The sequence below is a fragment of the Corylus avellana genome, chromosome 5 (genome assembly GCF_965113065.1).
Source record: "Corylus avellana chromosome 5, dhCorAvel1.hap1.2, whole genome shotgun sequence".
NCBI lineage: Eukaryota > Viridiplantae > Streptophyta > Magnoliopsida > Fagales > Betulaceae > Corylus > Corylus avellana.
Window position 1 is genome coordinate 257,633 of NC_142494.1, and position 13,390 is coordinate 271,022.

The 13,390-nt window shown below is 40.6% G+C and overlaps 1 protein-coding gene and 1 pseudogene across 1 annotated transcript; one reads left to right on the forward strand and one right to left on the reverse strand.

Moving 5' to 3' along the window:
• Positions 1-244: 244 nt before the first annotated feature.
• Positions 245-2,081, forward strand: LOC148585179 (uncharacterized; annotated as a pseudogene).
• An 8,941-nt stretch (positions 2,082-11,022) lies between these two features.
• Positions 11,023-12,769, reverse strand: LOC132180588 (uncharacterized). The gene is made up of 2 exons (XM_088516339.1): positions 11,931-12,769; positions 11,023-11,713 (listed from the first exon to the last, which is right to left on the reverse strand). Exons 1-2 carry the CDS (start codon positions 12,767-12,769, stop codon positions 11,023-11,025), a joined length of 1,530 nt encoding a protein of 509 aa, XP_088372465.1.
• Between the last annotated feature and the right edge of the window lie 621 nt (positions 12,770-13,390).

A 13,390-nucleotide genomic window follows, 5' to 3' on the forward strand; every position in this document is an offset into this window, starting at 1 on the left:
AAAAGAAAATCACCTTCGTAGCTTTCAACCTTCGTGGTTCCTGTTATTTCCTACATGGCTTGAATATTCGCCAAATAAAGATGCAGCATTTTGTCTGCCATGCTTTCTCTTTAGTAAGTCATCTTGGCATTACGCGCAATGTGTATTCACTATAGATTGATTTAAGAATTTGAAGAAAATTAGAGATGGAAAACATTGTGTTTTTCTCAATCATGTAGGGAAAGATCCTAATTCATTTCATAGAATGGCTGAGAGGGCATATGACGACTTCATGAACCAATTTCAACACATAGAAAATGTGTTTGAAAATTTCACTTCTGAACAAGTTGCAAACAATCGACTTCAGTTGAAAGCCTCAATAGATGTTGTTCGAGTGCTTGCATTTCAAGGTATTACTTTTAGAGGTCGGGATGAAAGTGTGGGTTCAAAGAATCGTGGAAATTTTCTTGAAATATTGAATTTGACCGTTTCATATAATGAAAGATTGCTGAAGTGATAGCTAATGCTCCCAAAAATGCCTCTTACACATCACCAATGATACAGAAAGAAATTTTACATGTTTTTTCAACCAAAATGAAAAAGGCAATTCGTGATGAAATTGGTGATGCAAAATTTTGCATACTTGTTGATGAAGCTCGTGATGAGTCAATGAATGAGCAAATGGCTATAGTTTTAAGATTTGTTGACAAAGATGGCTTCATGCGAGAAAGCTATATATATTATGTATTGGATAAACATATGCTAAACATTCGAGGGCAGGGATATAACGGTGCAAGTAACATACGAGGTGGGTGGAATGGGTTGCATGCTTTGGTTTCAAATGATTGTCCATATGCCTACTACATTTATTATTCCGCACATCGTTTGCAATTGGCATTAGTGGCAGCATCAAAAGAAGTTATTCCAGTTCATCAATTTTTTACTAATTTGAGTTCTATTGTCAATATTGTTTGTGCATCATGCAATCGATTTGAAGATTTACGGCTTGCCCAAGCTGCTGAATTTGCTTACTTGATTGAAATTGATGAGATTGAGACTGAAATGGGACTTCATCAAATTAGTACATTACAATGGGCTGAAGATACTCATTGGAGTTCTCACTTGAGATCAATTTCTAGCTTGATCAAAATTTTTAGTCCAGCTTGTGAAATTATTGTTAAACTCATTGATATGGGAACTACTTCTTCCCAATAAGCAGAGGCAGATTCAATTCAACAAGTAATGACTTCATTTGAATTTGTATTCATCTTATATCTCATGAAAGAAACTATGCAGATTACCAATCAGTTATGTCAAGCATTGCAATCCAAATCTCAAGGTATTTTAAGTGCCATGCAGCTTGTTTCATCCACTAAAGCACTTATCCAACAAATAGAGATGATAAATGGGATGTTTTACTTGACATTATGAAGTCATTTTGCAATAAACGCAACATAGATGTTCCAAATATGAATGCTCGTTATGTTGAAAGACGAGGTCGTGCTCGCCACCAACAAGCCTACTCTACAATTGGGCAACATTATCGAGTGGATATTTTTTGTGCCACAATAGATTCTCAGTTGCAAGAATTAAATCGCCGATTCAGTGAGCATGCAGTAGAATTGCTTATTCTTGCCTCAGCTCTTGATCCTCAAGTTGCCCGTGAATCTTTTAGAATTGATGATATTTGTCAGTTGGTAAACAAGTTTTATCCGCAAGACTTTACCGATCTCGAAAAAGAACGGCTGGAATTAGAACTTCACCATTATGAGCATAATGTACTTCAACATTCAAGTTTTCAATGATTGTCAAATATTTTTGAATTGTGCCAATGGTTGGTTAGAACCAGAAAATCAGCTATCTACTAACTTGTTTTTCGAGTTGTTGTACTTGTGCTTACTCTTCCCGTTTCTACCGCAACTACAGAACGAGCATTTTCAGCTATGAATATTGTCAAAACTAGACTTCGCAACATAATTGAAGATGAGTTTCTGACGGATTCTTTAATGTTGTACATCGAAAGAGAAATTGCTGCGACATTTAGTACAGATTCAATCATAAATGATTTTCGTGATATGAAAAAACGAAAGGTTCCATTTTAATAGGTGTTTGAGTTGAAATTTGAAATCTATTATGAAATAAATATTTATGTATCTTTTCTCTTGTTTGTTTTTTTGTTAAAACTGAATTGATTCTAATTTTGTTTTTATATATTAATTTGATCTTCAATTTTAATGTATTTCTCATTTATATATGATTTGACCAAATTTTATATTTTAATATATTTTTCATTTAAGTTATAAAAAAAATAAAAATTAAAAATTATACCACGGTGCCTGCCCATCATAGAACTTGGCTCCGTCCCTGAAGGTAGTCATTCCAAGTACACTATATATATATATATATATTTCACTACTCATACATTATATTCTCCTATTTTCCTAGGGGAAATGCTTTCTTGCATTCTACCCACCATCTCCCCACCATCTCTTCTCTCTTTACTTCCTTTTTTTTTTTTTTTTTTTTTGAAAAAATCAAAATGCAAGTGAAGAGATGGTGGGTAGAATGCATTGTAGCATTCTACCGAGAAGTTAAGTCTTTAATTTTACTTCGTGGTATGAGGTAGTGAAATGACGTTGCTTGATACTTTTAAATATCTCTTTCAAAAGCATTATGCTTGTTGGGTCATGGACTAGCCCACTATTTATTCAGCAGTCCTCAAGCCGAGGCCCAAATCCGAGACCTGCTTATCCGAGACTTGCTTATCCGAAACCATGAGTCCGAGACTTGCTTATCCGAGACTCCCTATAGCCGAGACCGTACAGTCCGAGATTAACTCAGGACATGTAAGTCTCGGTAAAGGGAATAACTCTGATATCCTGAAAGATGCTACTTTTAATAAATAAGTAATCTTGTTATTATATCTTTTTACAATCCAGATCCTGCATATATCAATGAAGATATATCAAAGATCACAAAAGCGATCGAGTCCTACTCGGACGCTCTAATTTAGCATGGCCTAAAAGATTACAAGGCTGATCCTCTGATCTCAAGCCACTGAAATCGTGGAACAACTAACAAACATGATGTTTCATTCAAATGGTTGTTTAGCCGATATCAAAGGATACGATTCCTGAATGTGTGGGAAATTAAATTCTCTCCCTGCCTATAAATACAAGTCATATTATCAAAGCAAAGGTAATCATAACTCTCATTATCTGAGCTCTGTAGTTGTTGTCAATATCCTTTCCCATTCTGACTTAGGCATCGGAGTGCTCACGCCGGCTCACCCCCGGTCACTTCGATCCTTCTTTGTTCTTTGCTGTGCAGTTCAAATTGTTCGTGTGTTGGTCAACAAGCTCTCCAGGTGTGCCACGTCATCATACAGAAAACTGTGCATCAACAGTTTGGCGCCGTCTGCGGGAACTTCGATTTTCATTAGTTCTCTACTAATCAAAAGGGTGACTACCTGTTCCACTGCTGCAGCCTCCAACGCACCGCCACCATCCGATCTAGCCGAATTCATGAATCAGATGTCTGAATCCATGAAGGCTCTGAAGAAGTAGAATGAAGACCTGGCTGTAAGGCTCACAGCTGCTGAGGGCCAAAATAGCCAGAGGGACCAAGAGCGAGCAAGAAGGCGTGATGAACGGCGTGAGAGGGAAAGACGAAGGGAAATTCGCGATGGGAAGCGGACTGCCGGTTCGCACCGCGATGAGGAAGAAAGTTCAGTCCAAGCTAGCCATCATACTACTGTCCAGAATGAAGAGCATCGAGAGCAGGAAAACCTAGAGAGGTCTCAGCATACGAGGCCTCGACGGGAACAACCTTATGGGCAGAATGAAGGCCAGATGAATGCTGACATGGAGGATCTGAAGAAGAAGTACGAAGAGCTGACTCGTAAGTTGGCTGCAAAGGATGAGAAAACCCATGCTGCGGGGTTCATGGATAATACCGACCGGCCTTTCACCGATCGAGTGTTAGGATTCCCTTTGCCTAACAACTTCAAGATGCCTCGCGTCAAGGAGTTCAACAGTAGTGGCGACCCTTCTGAACATATGGAAAGCGTCCGTGCTCATTTTTCCTTCATAGGTTTCCAGATGAAATAGCATGCAGAATCTTTCCCCTCACTTTGGAAGGAGTCGCTCAGGACTGGTTTGCCAAATTGCTTGCCAAATCGGTAGACAGTTTCAAGGAGCTTGGATCACTATTTTTAAGCCAATTCCTGGCAACCAAGAAGATGAGTCAGGCCGAACGGACCCCTAATGGCTAAAGTGTCGAAGAATTCGACAAAAATAACTCTTCGTGAGTTTATCACCAAGACAGAGGAGTATATTAATCAGGAGGAAATGATTAAGGCTCTCACGAAAGCTCAAGAGGAAGAAGACCAAGAAAAGGAAGACGCCAAAAAGGAGCCACCTGTAGCATCTACTCCGAAGGAAGAGAAGTTCTAGAAGAAAGTAGTCAAGAAGACTGTACCATCGTTCCCGAAGATAGAACCCCGGCGACGTGAAGATCGAAGGTTCACACCTTTGAATACTAGGGTCAACGAAGTGTTTATCGAGATCAGAAGGGACCCAGCTTTTAGGTGGCCGAGTAAGTTACGGGGTGATCCGAGGAAGCGAGATCGGACTAAATTATGTGAGTACCATAATGATCACGGGCATTTGACGGATGACTAGTAAGATTTCTAGCAGGGGAGAGGAACCGAGACACGGTTCACCAACAGCCCGTTCTGTTGGATGCAAACCAAGACGTAGGGGGACTAGAGCCGAGGCATGATCGGGATGATGGTCCCAGAGAGGATCCGAGACCCCCTTGGGATCAAGGAGTGGTAGGTGAAATCCACACTATTGCAGGAGGAATAGCTGGTGGAGGACAGTCCAATTTAGCCAGAAAGGCTTATGCAAGAAGGGCACAGACTGAAGAAGTCCTTTCAGTGCAAAGACCTTCTAAGATTCCAAAGAAGGATTCAATGATTCTTTCTTTCTCGGAAGAGGATGCTAGGGGGGTAATGCAGCCATATGACGATCCATTAGTAGTAACAGTGACAGTGGCCAACCATATGATCCACAGAATTTTGGTGGATAATGGAAGTTCGACTGATGTTCTGTATTGGCCGGTCTTCAAACAAATGGGTATTGATCGTGATAGGATCACACCATTTAGTTTCCCCTTGGTCAGATTCGCAGGGGAGCAAGTCCAGCCAATTGGCCTCATTTCACTCCCTGTAACAGCAAGGACAACACCAAAACAGAGGACTGTAATGGTAGACTTCCTGGTCATTGACCGACCCGGTGCCTATAATGCCATCATTGGTCGGCCTACTTTGAATAAGTTGAAGGCCGTAACTTCAATGTACCACTTGATGATGAAGTTCCCGACGGAAGAAGGAGTCGGAGAAGTAAAGGGAGATCAAACTCAAGCGAGAAGATGTTACATACATCTCTCAAGAAGGCTTCGGATCCGACTCCTATTATAATTGGTACAGTAGGAGGCAAAGGCCGAAATGAACCAAAAGGAGCGCCAGCCAAGCCATTAGAAGAAGTGGAGGTTAGTCAAGGCAAAGTTTTGAAGATTGGGACACAGATTAGTCCCAAAGTCCGAGACGGTCTCATTGCCTTCCTACAACGAAACTTAGAAGTTTTCGCATGGACTCATGAAGATATGCCAGGAATCAGCCCTGAAGACATTCTCCACCAACTCAATGTGGACCCAAGCATAAAGCCGGTCAAGCAAAAGAGAAGGAAGTTCGCTCCCGAGCGGAATATGGCAATAGCTGAGGAAGTAGAAAAGCTTCTCAAGGCCCAATTCATTGAGGAGGTTTATTATCCTGATTGGTTAGCCAATGTAGTATTGGTCAAAAAATCCAATGGGAAATGGAGCATGTGCGTGGATTTCACTGACCTTAATAAAGCTTACCCAAAAGACAGCTTTCCATTACCTCGCATCGATGCATTGGTGGACTCTACAGCTGGGTATGCTTTACTCAGCTTCATGGACGCTTTCTCTAGTTACAACCAAGTATACATGCATCCAGAAGACTGTGAGAAAACTACGTTCATAATTGACCGAGGCCTGTACTGCTATAAAGTCATGCCCTTCGGTTTGAAGAATGCAGGAGCAACGTACCAGCGGCTGGTAAACAAGATGTTCCGAGACCAAATCGGACGCAATATGGAGGTATACGTCGACGACATGCTAGTCAAGAGTGTGCTACCACAAGACCATGTACTCGACTTGCAAGAGGTGTTTGCAACCTTAAAGAAATACGGGATGAAATTGAATCCCTCAAAATGCGCGTTTGGAGTCTCATCAGAAAAGTTCCTCGATTATATGGTATCAAGCCGAGAAATAGAAGCTAATCCTGAGAAGATACAAGCTGTCTTGGATATGCAATCTCCAAAAAACTTGAAGCAGCTTCAGCAATTGACAGGAAGGATAGCGGCACTAAATCGGTTTATTTCAAGATCAACCGATAAGTGTCTTCCATTTTTTAAAGTCTTGCGAAAGGCTTTTGAATGGACGGATGAATGTGAAGAAGCCTTTGGGCAGCTAAAGAAATACCTGGTAAGCCCGCCTTTGCTAAGCCAAACAATACCTGGGGAAGTACTATATTTGTATTTAGCCGTGTCTCAAACGGCTGTCAGTGCTGCATTAATCCGATAGGAAGAAGGAATTCAGAAGCATGTATACTTCATTAGCAGAGCTTTGAGAGGCGCTGAAGAAAGATATCCTCAGATGGAGAAACTGGTTTTCGCCTTGGTCATAGCATTCAGGAGACTCCGGCCTTACTTCCATGCTCATACTATCAGGGTGTTGACTGAATACTCTTTGAAAAAAGTACTAAGAAAGCTAGATCTGTCGGGAAGATTAGCTAACTGGGCGATTGAGCTGGGAGAATTCGACATTGACTTTCTCCCTCGAAGTTCTCTCAAGGGCCAAGCACTAGCTGATTTTCTGGCAAAGTTCACTAATCTGCCAGACGTCATAAGTGGGCCAAGTGATGAAACCTGAGTAATTTACGTAGACGGATCATCTACGAAGAAGTATGGTGGGGCTGGAATAGTGATGATTACTCCTGATGGGGAAGAATTGTAAAGCTCTTTGAAGTTGAAGTTCAAAACCACAAATAACGAGGCCGAGTACGAGGCAGTTCTGGCAAGACTCGGACTAGCTCGTGAAATGGGAGCCAAATTTGTGGAAATACGAAGTGACTCCCAGGTCGTTGTAGGACACATCCACGGCGAATTTGAAGCCAAGGGAGATAAGATGAAGCTATATTTGTCTAAAGTGCATGAGATGCAGAGTCTATTCACTAAGTTCAGCATTGTGAAAATACCGCGGCAAGAAAACGAGAGGGTAGACCAATTGTGAAGATCATTGACTATCTCAGAACTTCTCCTAATAAAGCTGGTCTCGGTAGGTGGGTCCATTCCGTCAAGACATAAACTTTCCTTAGTTCTACAAACATCGAAATTTGGGGGTAACTGTTGGGTCATGGACTAGCCCACTATTTATTTAGCAGTCCTCAGGCCGAGGCCCAAATCCGAGACCTGCTTATCCGAGACCATGAGTCCGAGACCTGCTTATCCAAGACCGTAAATCTGAGACTCTCTCTAGCCGAGACCGTACAGTCCGAGATTAACTCAAGACATGTAAGTCTCGGTAAAGGGAATAACTCCGATATCCTGAAAGATGCTACTTTTAATAAATAAGTAATCTTGTTATCATATCTTTTTACAATCTAGATCCTGCATATATCAATGAAGATGTATCAAAGATCACAAAAGTGATCGAGTCCTACTCGGACACTCTAATTTAGCATGGCCTAAAAGATTACAAGGCTGATCCTCTGATCGCAAGCCACTGAAATCGTGGAACAACTAACAAACATGATCTTTCATTCAAATGTTTGTTTAGCCGATATCAAAGGATAAGATTCCTGAATGTGTGGGAAATTAAATTATCTCCATGCCTATAAATACAAGTCATATTATCAAAGCAAAGGTAATCACAACTCTCATTATCTGAGCTTTGTAGTTGTTGTCAATATCCTTTCCCATTTGACTTATGCATCGGAGTGCTCACGCCGGCTCACCCCCGGTCACTTCGACCCTTCTTTGTTCTTTGCTGTGCAGTTCAAATTGTTCGTGTGTTGGTCAACAAGCTCTCCAGTTGTGCCACGTCATCATACAAAAAACTGTGCATCAACAATGCTACTCACCACTATCTTACTGCATTGGACAATAAGCTGTGGTTTGTAGTTGGAGAGGCATTGTGTCACACTGTCACCCATACTCAATGATATGAGGAGCATGCATGTTTGGCTGAGGCCTTTCAGGTTTGATTTTGAGCAACCATCATTCCAACTTTCATATCACATCTTTTAATTCGGCTGTACGTGTAAGATGCTGAAATTGACTAATGATGATATATAGTAAACCTAGCTAGCTAATTAAAAACGACCCAAGCAACCCATAGTTGGCAAAGGTGGATCGATCTCTGCAGTACTACAAAGAATACAAGATATGACAAGAGGTAAAGGATTGGTTTGATACTCTAATTGCCCCATCTTCTTTTGATAATACTCGCACGCGTAGGAGTATTCTCAAAAGAAAAAGCTACGAGCCATGATTCTCATAGCCTCAACTGCCTCTTCTTAATTTAGAAAATTTTTGTTTGCAATTTCTAAATCACCCATTTATGTAAAAATATATTATCACATCGACATATATGGCGCCACTTCAACTTCCCAAATCAATACTTGTGTGTGTGTATATATATATATTGTAGCACACAATTTACTCTTACAAGAAATTAAGAGAAAACTAGTGCTTGGTTGAGGGAATTTCTCTTGAGAAACTGCGAAACAGAGTTTTATTCAAAACTAATCGAACAACTCCTTCTACACTTCAAAACTAGCTAGCTAACAACTCTACAAATGCTAAGCTAATTGATTGCAAAATGTAACTGAATGCTTGTGTAATTCTCAAAGAATACAATTGAGCTTTTATATCCCTAGGCAGTGTTACAATGGAACTTCCCACAGAGGAATAAAACTCAAGTCAGTTACAACTACAATCAGTTAAGCAGTTGCAGCCAGCTGGATTCCACATGTCAAATACCCAATTGCTCTTTCACTTAATCCCTTACAATTCTGCCACGCACTCCACCTTTATCTCCCCCAACTTAAGTCTTTCTTATTCTTCTTCCTGCGCACCATTCCCTTTCCTTCTATCAAAACACTTGTGACAAATACCCCCTCCGATCAAAACACCTTGCCCACAAGGTGTGGGTAGGCATTTTTGAGAGAGTGGAAAGCTTCCCATGAAGCTTCTTCTGGAAGTAGTCCCTGCCAATGCACTAGTAATTCCACCACCGCGCGATTGTGAATCTTCCGTGATCTGCGGTTCAAGATTTCCTCTGGCTCTGGTTTGATGATCCCCTGCGCATCGACTGGAGGTAAGTGTGAAATTGGGATGATTGATCTTCCCAGCTTCAACTTAAGCTGGGACACATGAAACACTGGGTGAATTAAAGACCCTGCTGGAAGGTTTAATCGATAAGCCACAGCTCCTACTTTCCTCACTATCTGAAAAGGGCCATAGAATCTGGGCGACAGTTTTAAACTTCTCCTCCAACTCACAGATAATTGTCTGTATGGCTGCAACCTCAAATACACCCAATCTCCCTCTTGAAAACTCCTTTTAGTTCTTTTCAAATTAGCATATCTTTTCAGGCGGTTTTGACTTCTCTGTATGTTCTCTTTTAAAAGTTGCAGCAAGTGATCCCTCGTCTGAAGCTGGTCTTCCACAGCAGCTATCTTAGTTGTTCCTGGCATGTAGGTCAGCAACCTGGGTGGTAAGTAACCGTAGAGAGCCTCAAAGGGTGTCACTCGAGTAGAGTGATGAAATGAAGTGTTGTAGCAATATTCTGCTAAATCCAGCCAAGTAACCCACTCCTTTGGTCTATCACAAACCATACAACGTAAGTAATTTTCCACATACTTGTTGACTGCTTCAGACTGCCCATCAGATTGAGGATGGTAAGCAATACTGAAAGCTAAGAATACCCCCTGCAACTTAAAACCTTCAATCCAAAACCTACTTGTAAAAGTGGAGTCTCGATCTGAAATGATGGACTGAGGCATTCCATGAAGCTTGAATATCTGACTCATAAAAATTAGAGCTAATTTCTCTACTGTATAAGGGCGTTTGAGAGGTATAAAGTGAGAATACTTTGTCAACCTATCCACCACAACCCAGATAACACTGAACCCTTTAGAGATAGGTAATCCCTCAATGAAATCCATTGAATTACTCAACCAAGGCCTTTCTGGAATAGGCAATGGTTGAAGTAATCCTGCAGGTGAAAGGTTTTCTGCCTTCACTCTTTGACAAGTATCACATTCTCGAATGTATGTCTTCACATCTGTTTTCATTCCTTGCCAAAAAAAATCCTTTCGAGCCCTATTCATGGTTCTGTCATATCCTGCATGACCTGCCAGGGGACTTGCATGAATAAAATGCAAAACCTGATTCTTCAAGGCCTCGGTGACATAGACCCTCTTCTTGTAAAACAGTACCCCCTGAACCACAGAATATTTTGTATGTCCCATGTTCCCACTCAGTACCTTCTGCAACAATTCTTGAGCTTTAGGGTCATTATGATAGCTGTTCCTTACTTATGATAACCAGTCCAAAGTTGGATAAGAAATGATGGACAGTGTGACCAGGGGCTCTTCCTCTTCATTCCTTCAAGAAAAGGCATCAGCTACTTTATTATCTTGTCCTTTCTTATACTCCACCACAAAATCATACCCCATCAACTTAGCAACCCATCTTTGTTGCATGGGTGTACCAATTTTCTGTTCCAACAGAAATTTTAAACTTTGATGATCAGTTTTGATAAGAAAGGGATGTCCTAAGAGATATGGCCACCACTTCTTTACTGCTGCCACTAAAGCAAGCAACTCTTTCTCATATGTAGACATCAACAAAAATCTCCCTTTCAATATCTGACTAAAAAACCAATTGGCCTCTATTGTTGCATCAGAACTGCCCTAATTCCCCTTCCTGAAGCATCACACTCAATTACAAATGGTAAATTGAAATCTGGTAAAACCAACACTGGGGGGCTCACCACAGCTTTTTTCAAATCTTCAAATGCTTTCTCAACCATTTCATTCCATTGCCAAGCATTCTTTTTCAACAAATCAGTTAAGGGTGCTGCAATGGAACCATAACCCATAACAAATTTCCTGTAGTAGCCTGTAAGACCTAAGAATCCCCTTAAAGCTTTCAAGGATTTAGGTCTAGGCCATTCTGCCATGGCAGACAACTTCTTACTATCAGCCCTCACTCCTTCAGCTGAAATCAGATGAACTAAGTAGTCCACTTCAGAACAGCCAAATCTACATTTACTCCTCTTAGCAAACAACTGATGAGACCTCAAAATTTCTAAGGTAACTTGCAGATGTTGTAAATGGAGAATCAGGTTAGGACTGTAAACCAAGATATCATCAAAAAACACCAGAATAAATTTCCTCAAATATGGCCTGAAGATGTCATTCATCAAACTTTGAAAAGTTGATGGTGCATTGGTTAAGCCAAAGGGCATTACCAAAAACTCATAGTGACCCTCACGTGTTCTGAATGTTGTTTTATGTATATCTTCCTTCTTGACCCTGATCTGATGGTAGCCAGACCTCAAATCCAGCTTAGAATATACCCTAAAGCCATGTAATTCATCCAACAACTCAGGGGAACTTATCCTTGATTGTTTCATTGTTTAATGCTCTATAATCCATACACATCCGCCAAGAGCCATCAGCCTTCCTTACCAGTAACACAGGGGAAAAAAAAGGACTCTGAGATGGTTTAATAACCCCTGACTGCAATAAATCCTTAACTATTTTCTCAATTTCTGTTTTCTGAAAATACGGATACCTATAAGGCCTTACACACACTGGCTTAGCTTCTGACTTCAAAACAATTGTATGGTCTTGAGACCTATGAGGTGGTAAACCCTTAGGTTCAGCAAAGATATCAGAAAACTCAGCTAGCAACCCTTCCAATTCTGACCCTTTAGGTACTGTTTCTGTATCCTCCATACTATCAGGCAATTGTAACAGCAATCCTTTTGAATTCTTCTGTATAGAGCTATCCAGCTGTGCCTCTTCCCACAATTGTGGGGCAACCAATCCTTGTAACAAAATTGCTCTCTGCCCCAAAGTAAACTCCATGGTTAAATCTTTGAAATTCCAAGTGATTGACCCCAAGGTTACCAACCACTGAATTCCTAAAACCATATCACAACCAGCTAACATAATGACAAATGCTTCAGCTAAAAAAGAGAATTCCTTAAGCTGAATTTTCAGATTAGTGCACTTTCCTTCACTCAAAACTTCTTCCCCATTAGCCACCTTCACTTTAATCCTCTGCTCACTACATATTGACATCCTAACTTTCTTACAAACTGAAGAATCTACAAAGTTATGAGTACTACCACTGTCCACTAAAATCATGATTTTCAGGTTCCCAATCCAACCTACAAGTCTCATAGTTTTGGGATGTTGACTGCCTGTAATAGCATGCAAGGAGATTTCTGGATTCTCCTCAGCATAGCTAACCTCCATCAAATCCTCCTTCTCCAATTCCAAGTTAGGGCTTACTTCTAACTCATCTAATCCTTCCAACAGAAAGAGTTTAGGGTTTTGGCATTTATGCCCATATTGCCATTTCGCATCACAATTATAACATAATCCCTTTTTCCTTCTATCCTCCATCTGTGCCTGAGAAATTTTTTGGATAGGAACTGTGGCTTTAGGAGTTCCTAAGGTTAAATTGTGGCTATTAAAACCCTCACCCCGTGGCATGCTGAGGCTTGAAAAATTTCGACCAGAACCACCATAAGTCTTAAATCTTCTCCCATTTAATACATGTTCTTCCTAAACCTTAGCCAAACCATAGGCTGCTAACAATGATTGAGGCTTAAACATCCTAACAGGAAGCCTGATTTCATTTTTCAACCCTCCCAAAAAACAACTCAACCTATTTTGATCATCAATTCCTCTTACTCTATTGGACAAAGCCTCAAATTTTTCCTTATAATCATCGACACTAGTGGTCTATTTCAGTTTAGAAAGAGCCTCCATAAGGTCATCATACCCCGAAGGACCAAATCCTTCTAGCAATGCTTGAGTTAAAACAGTCCAATCATGCAAGCAACCAGACATTTCCATGTCCCGAAACCAAACTAATGCTTTGCCTTCCATATGAATAGAAGCAAGCAAAAACTTCTGATAAGAAGAAGTGTTATGAACTTGAAAGAACTTATTTGCCTTATAAATCCATCCAGAAGGATCAGTACCATCAAATTTAGGAAATTCAATTCTTACTGACCTGGT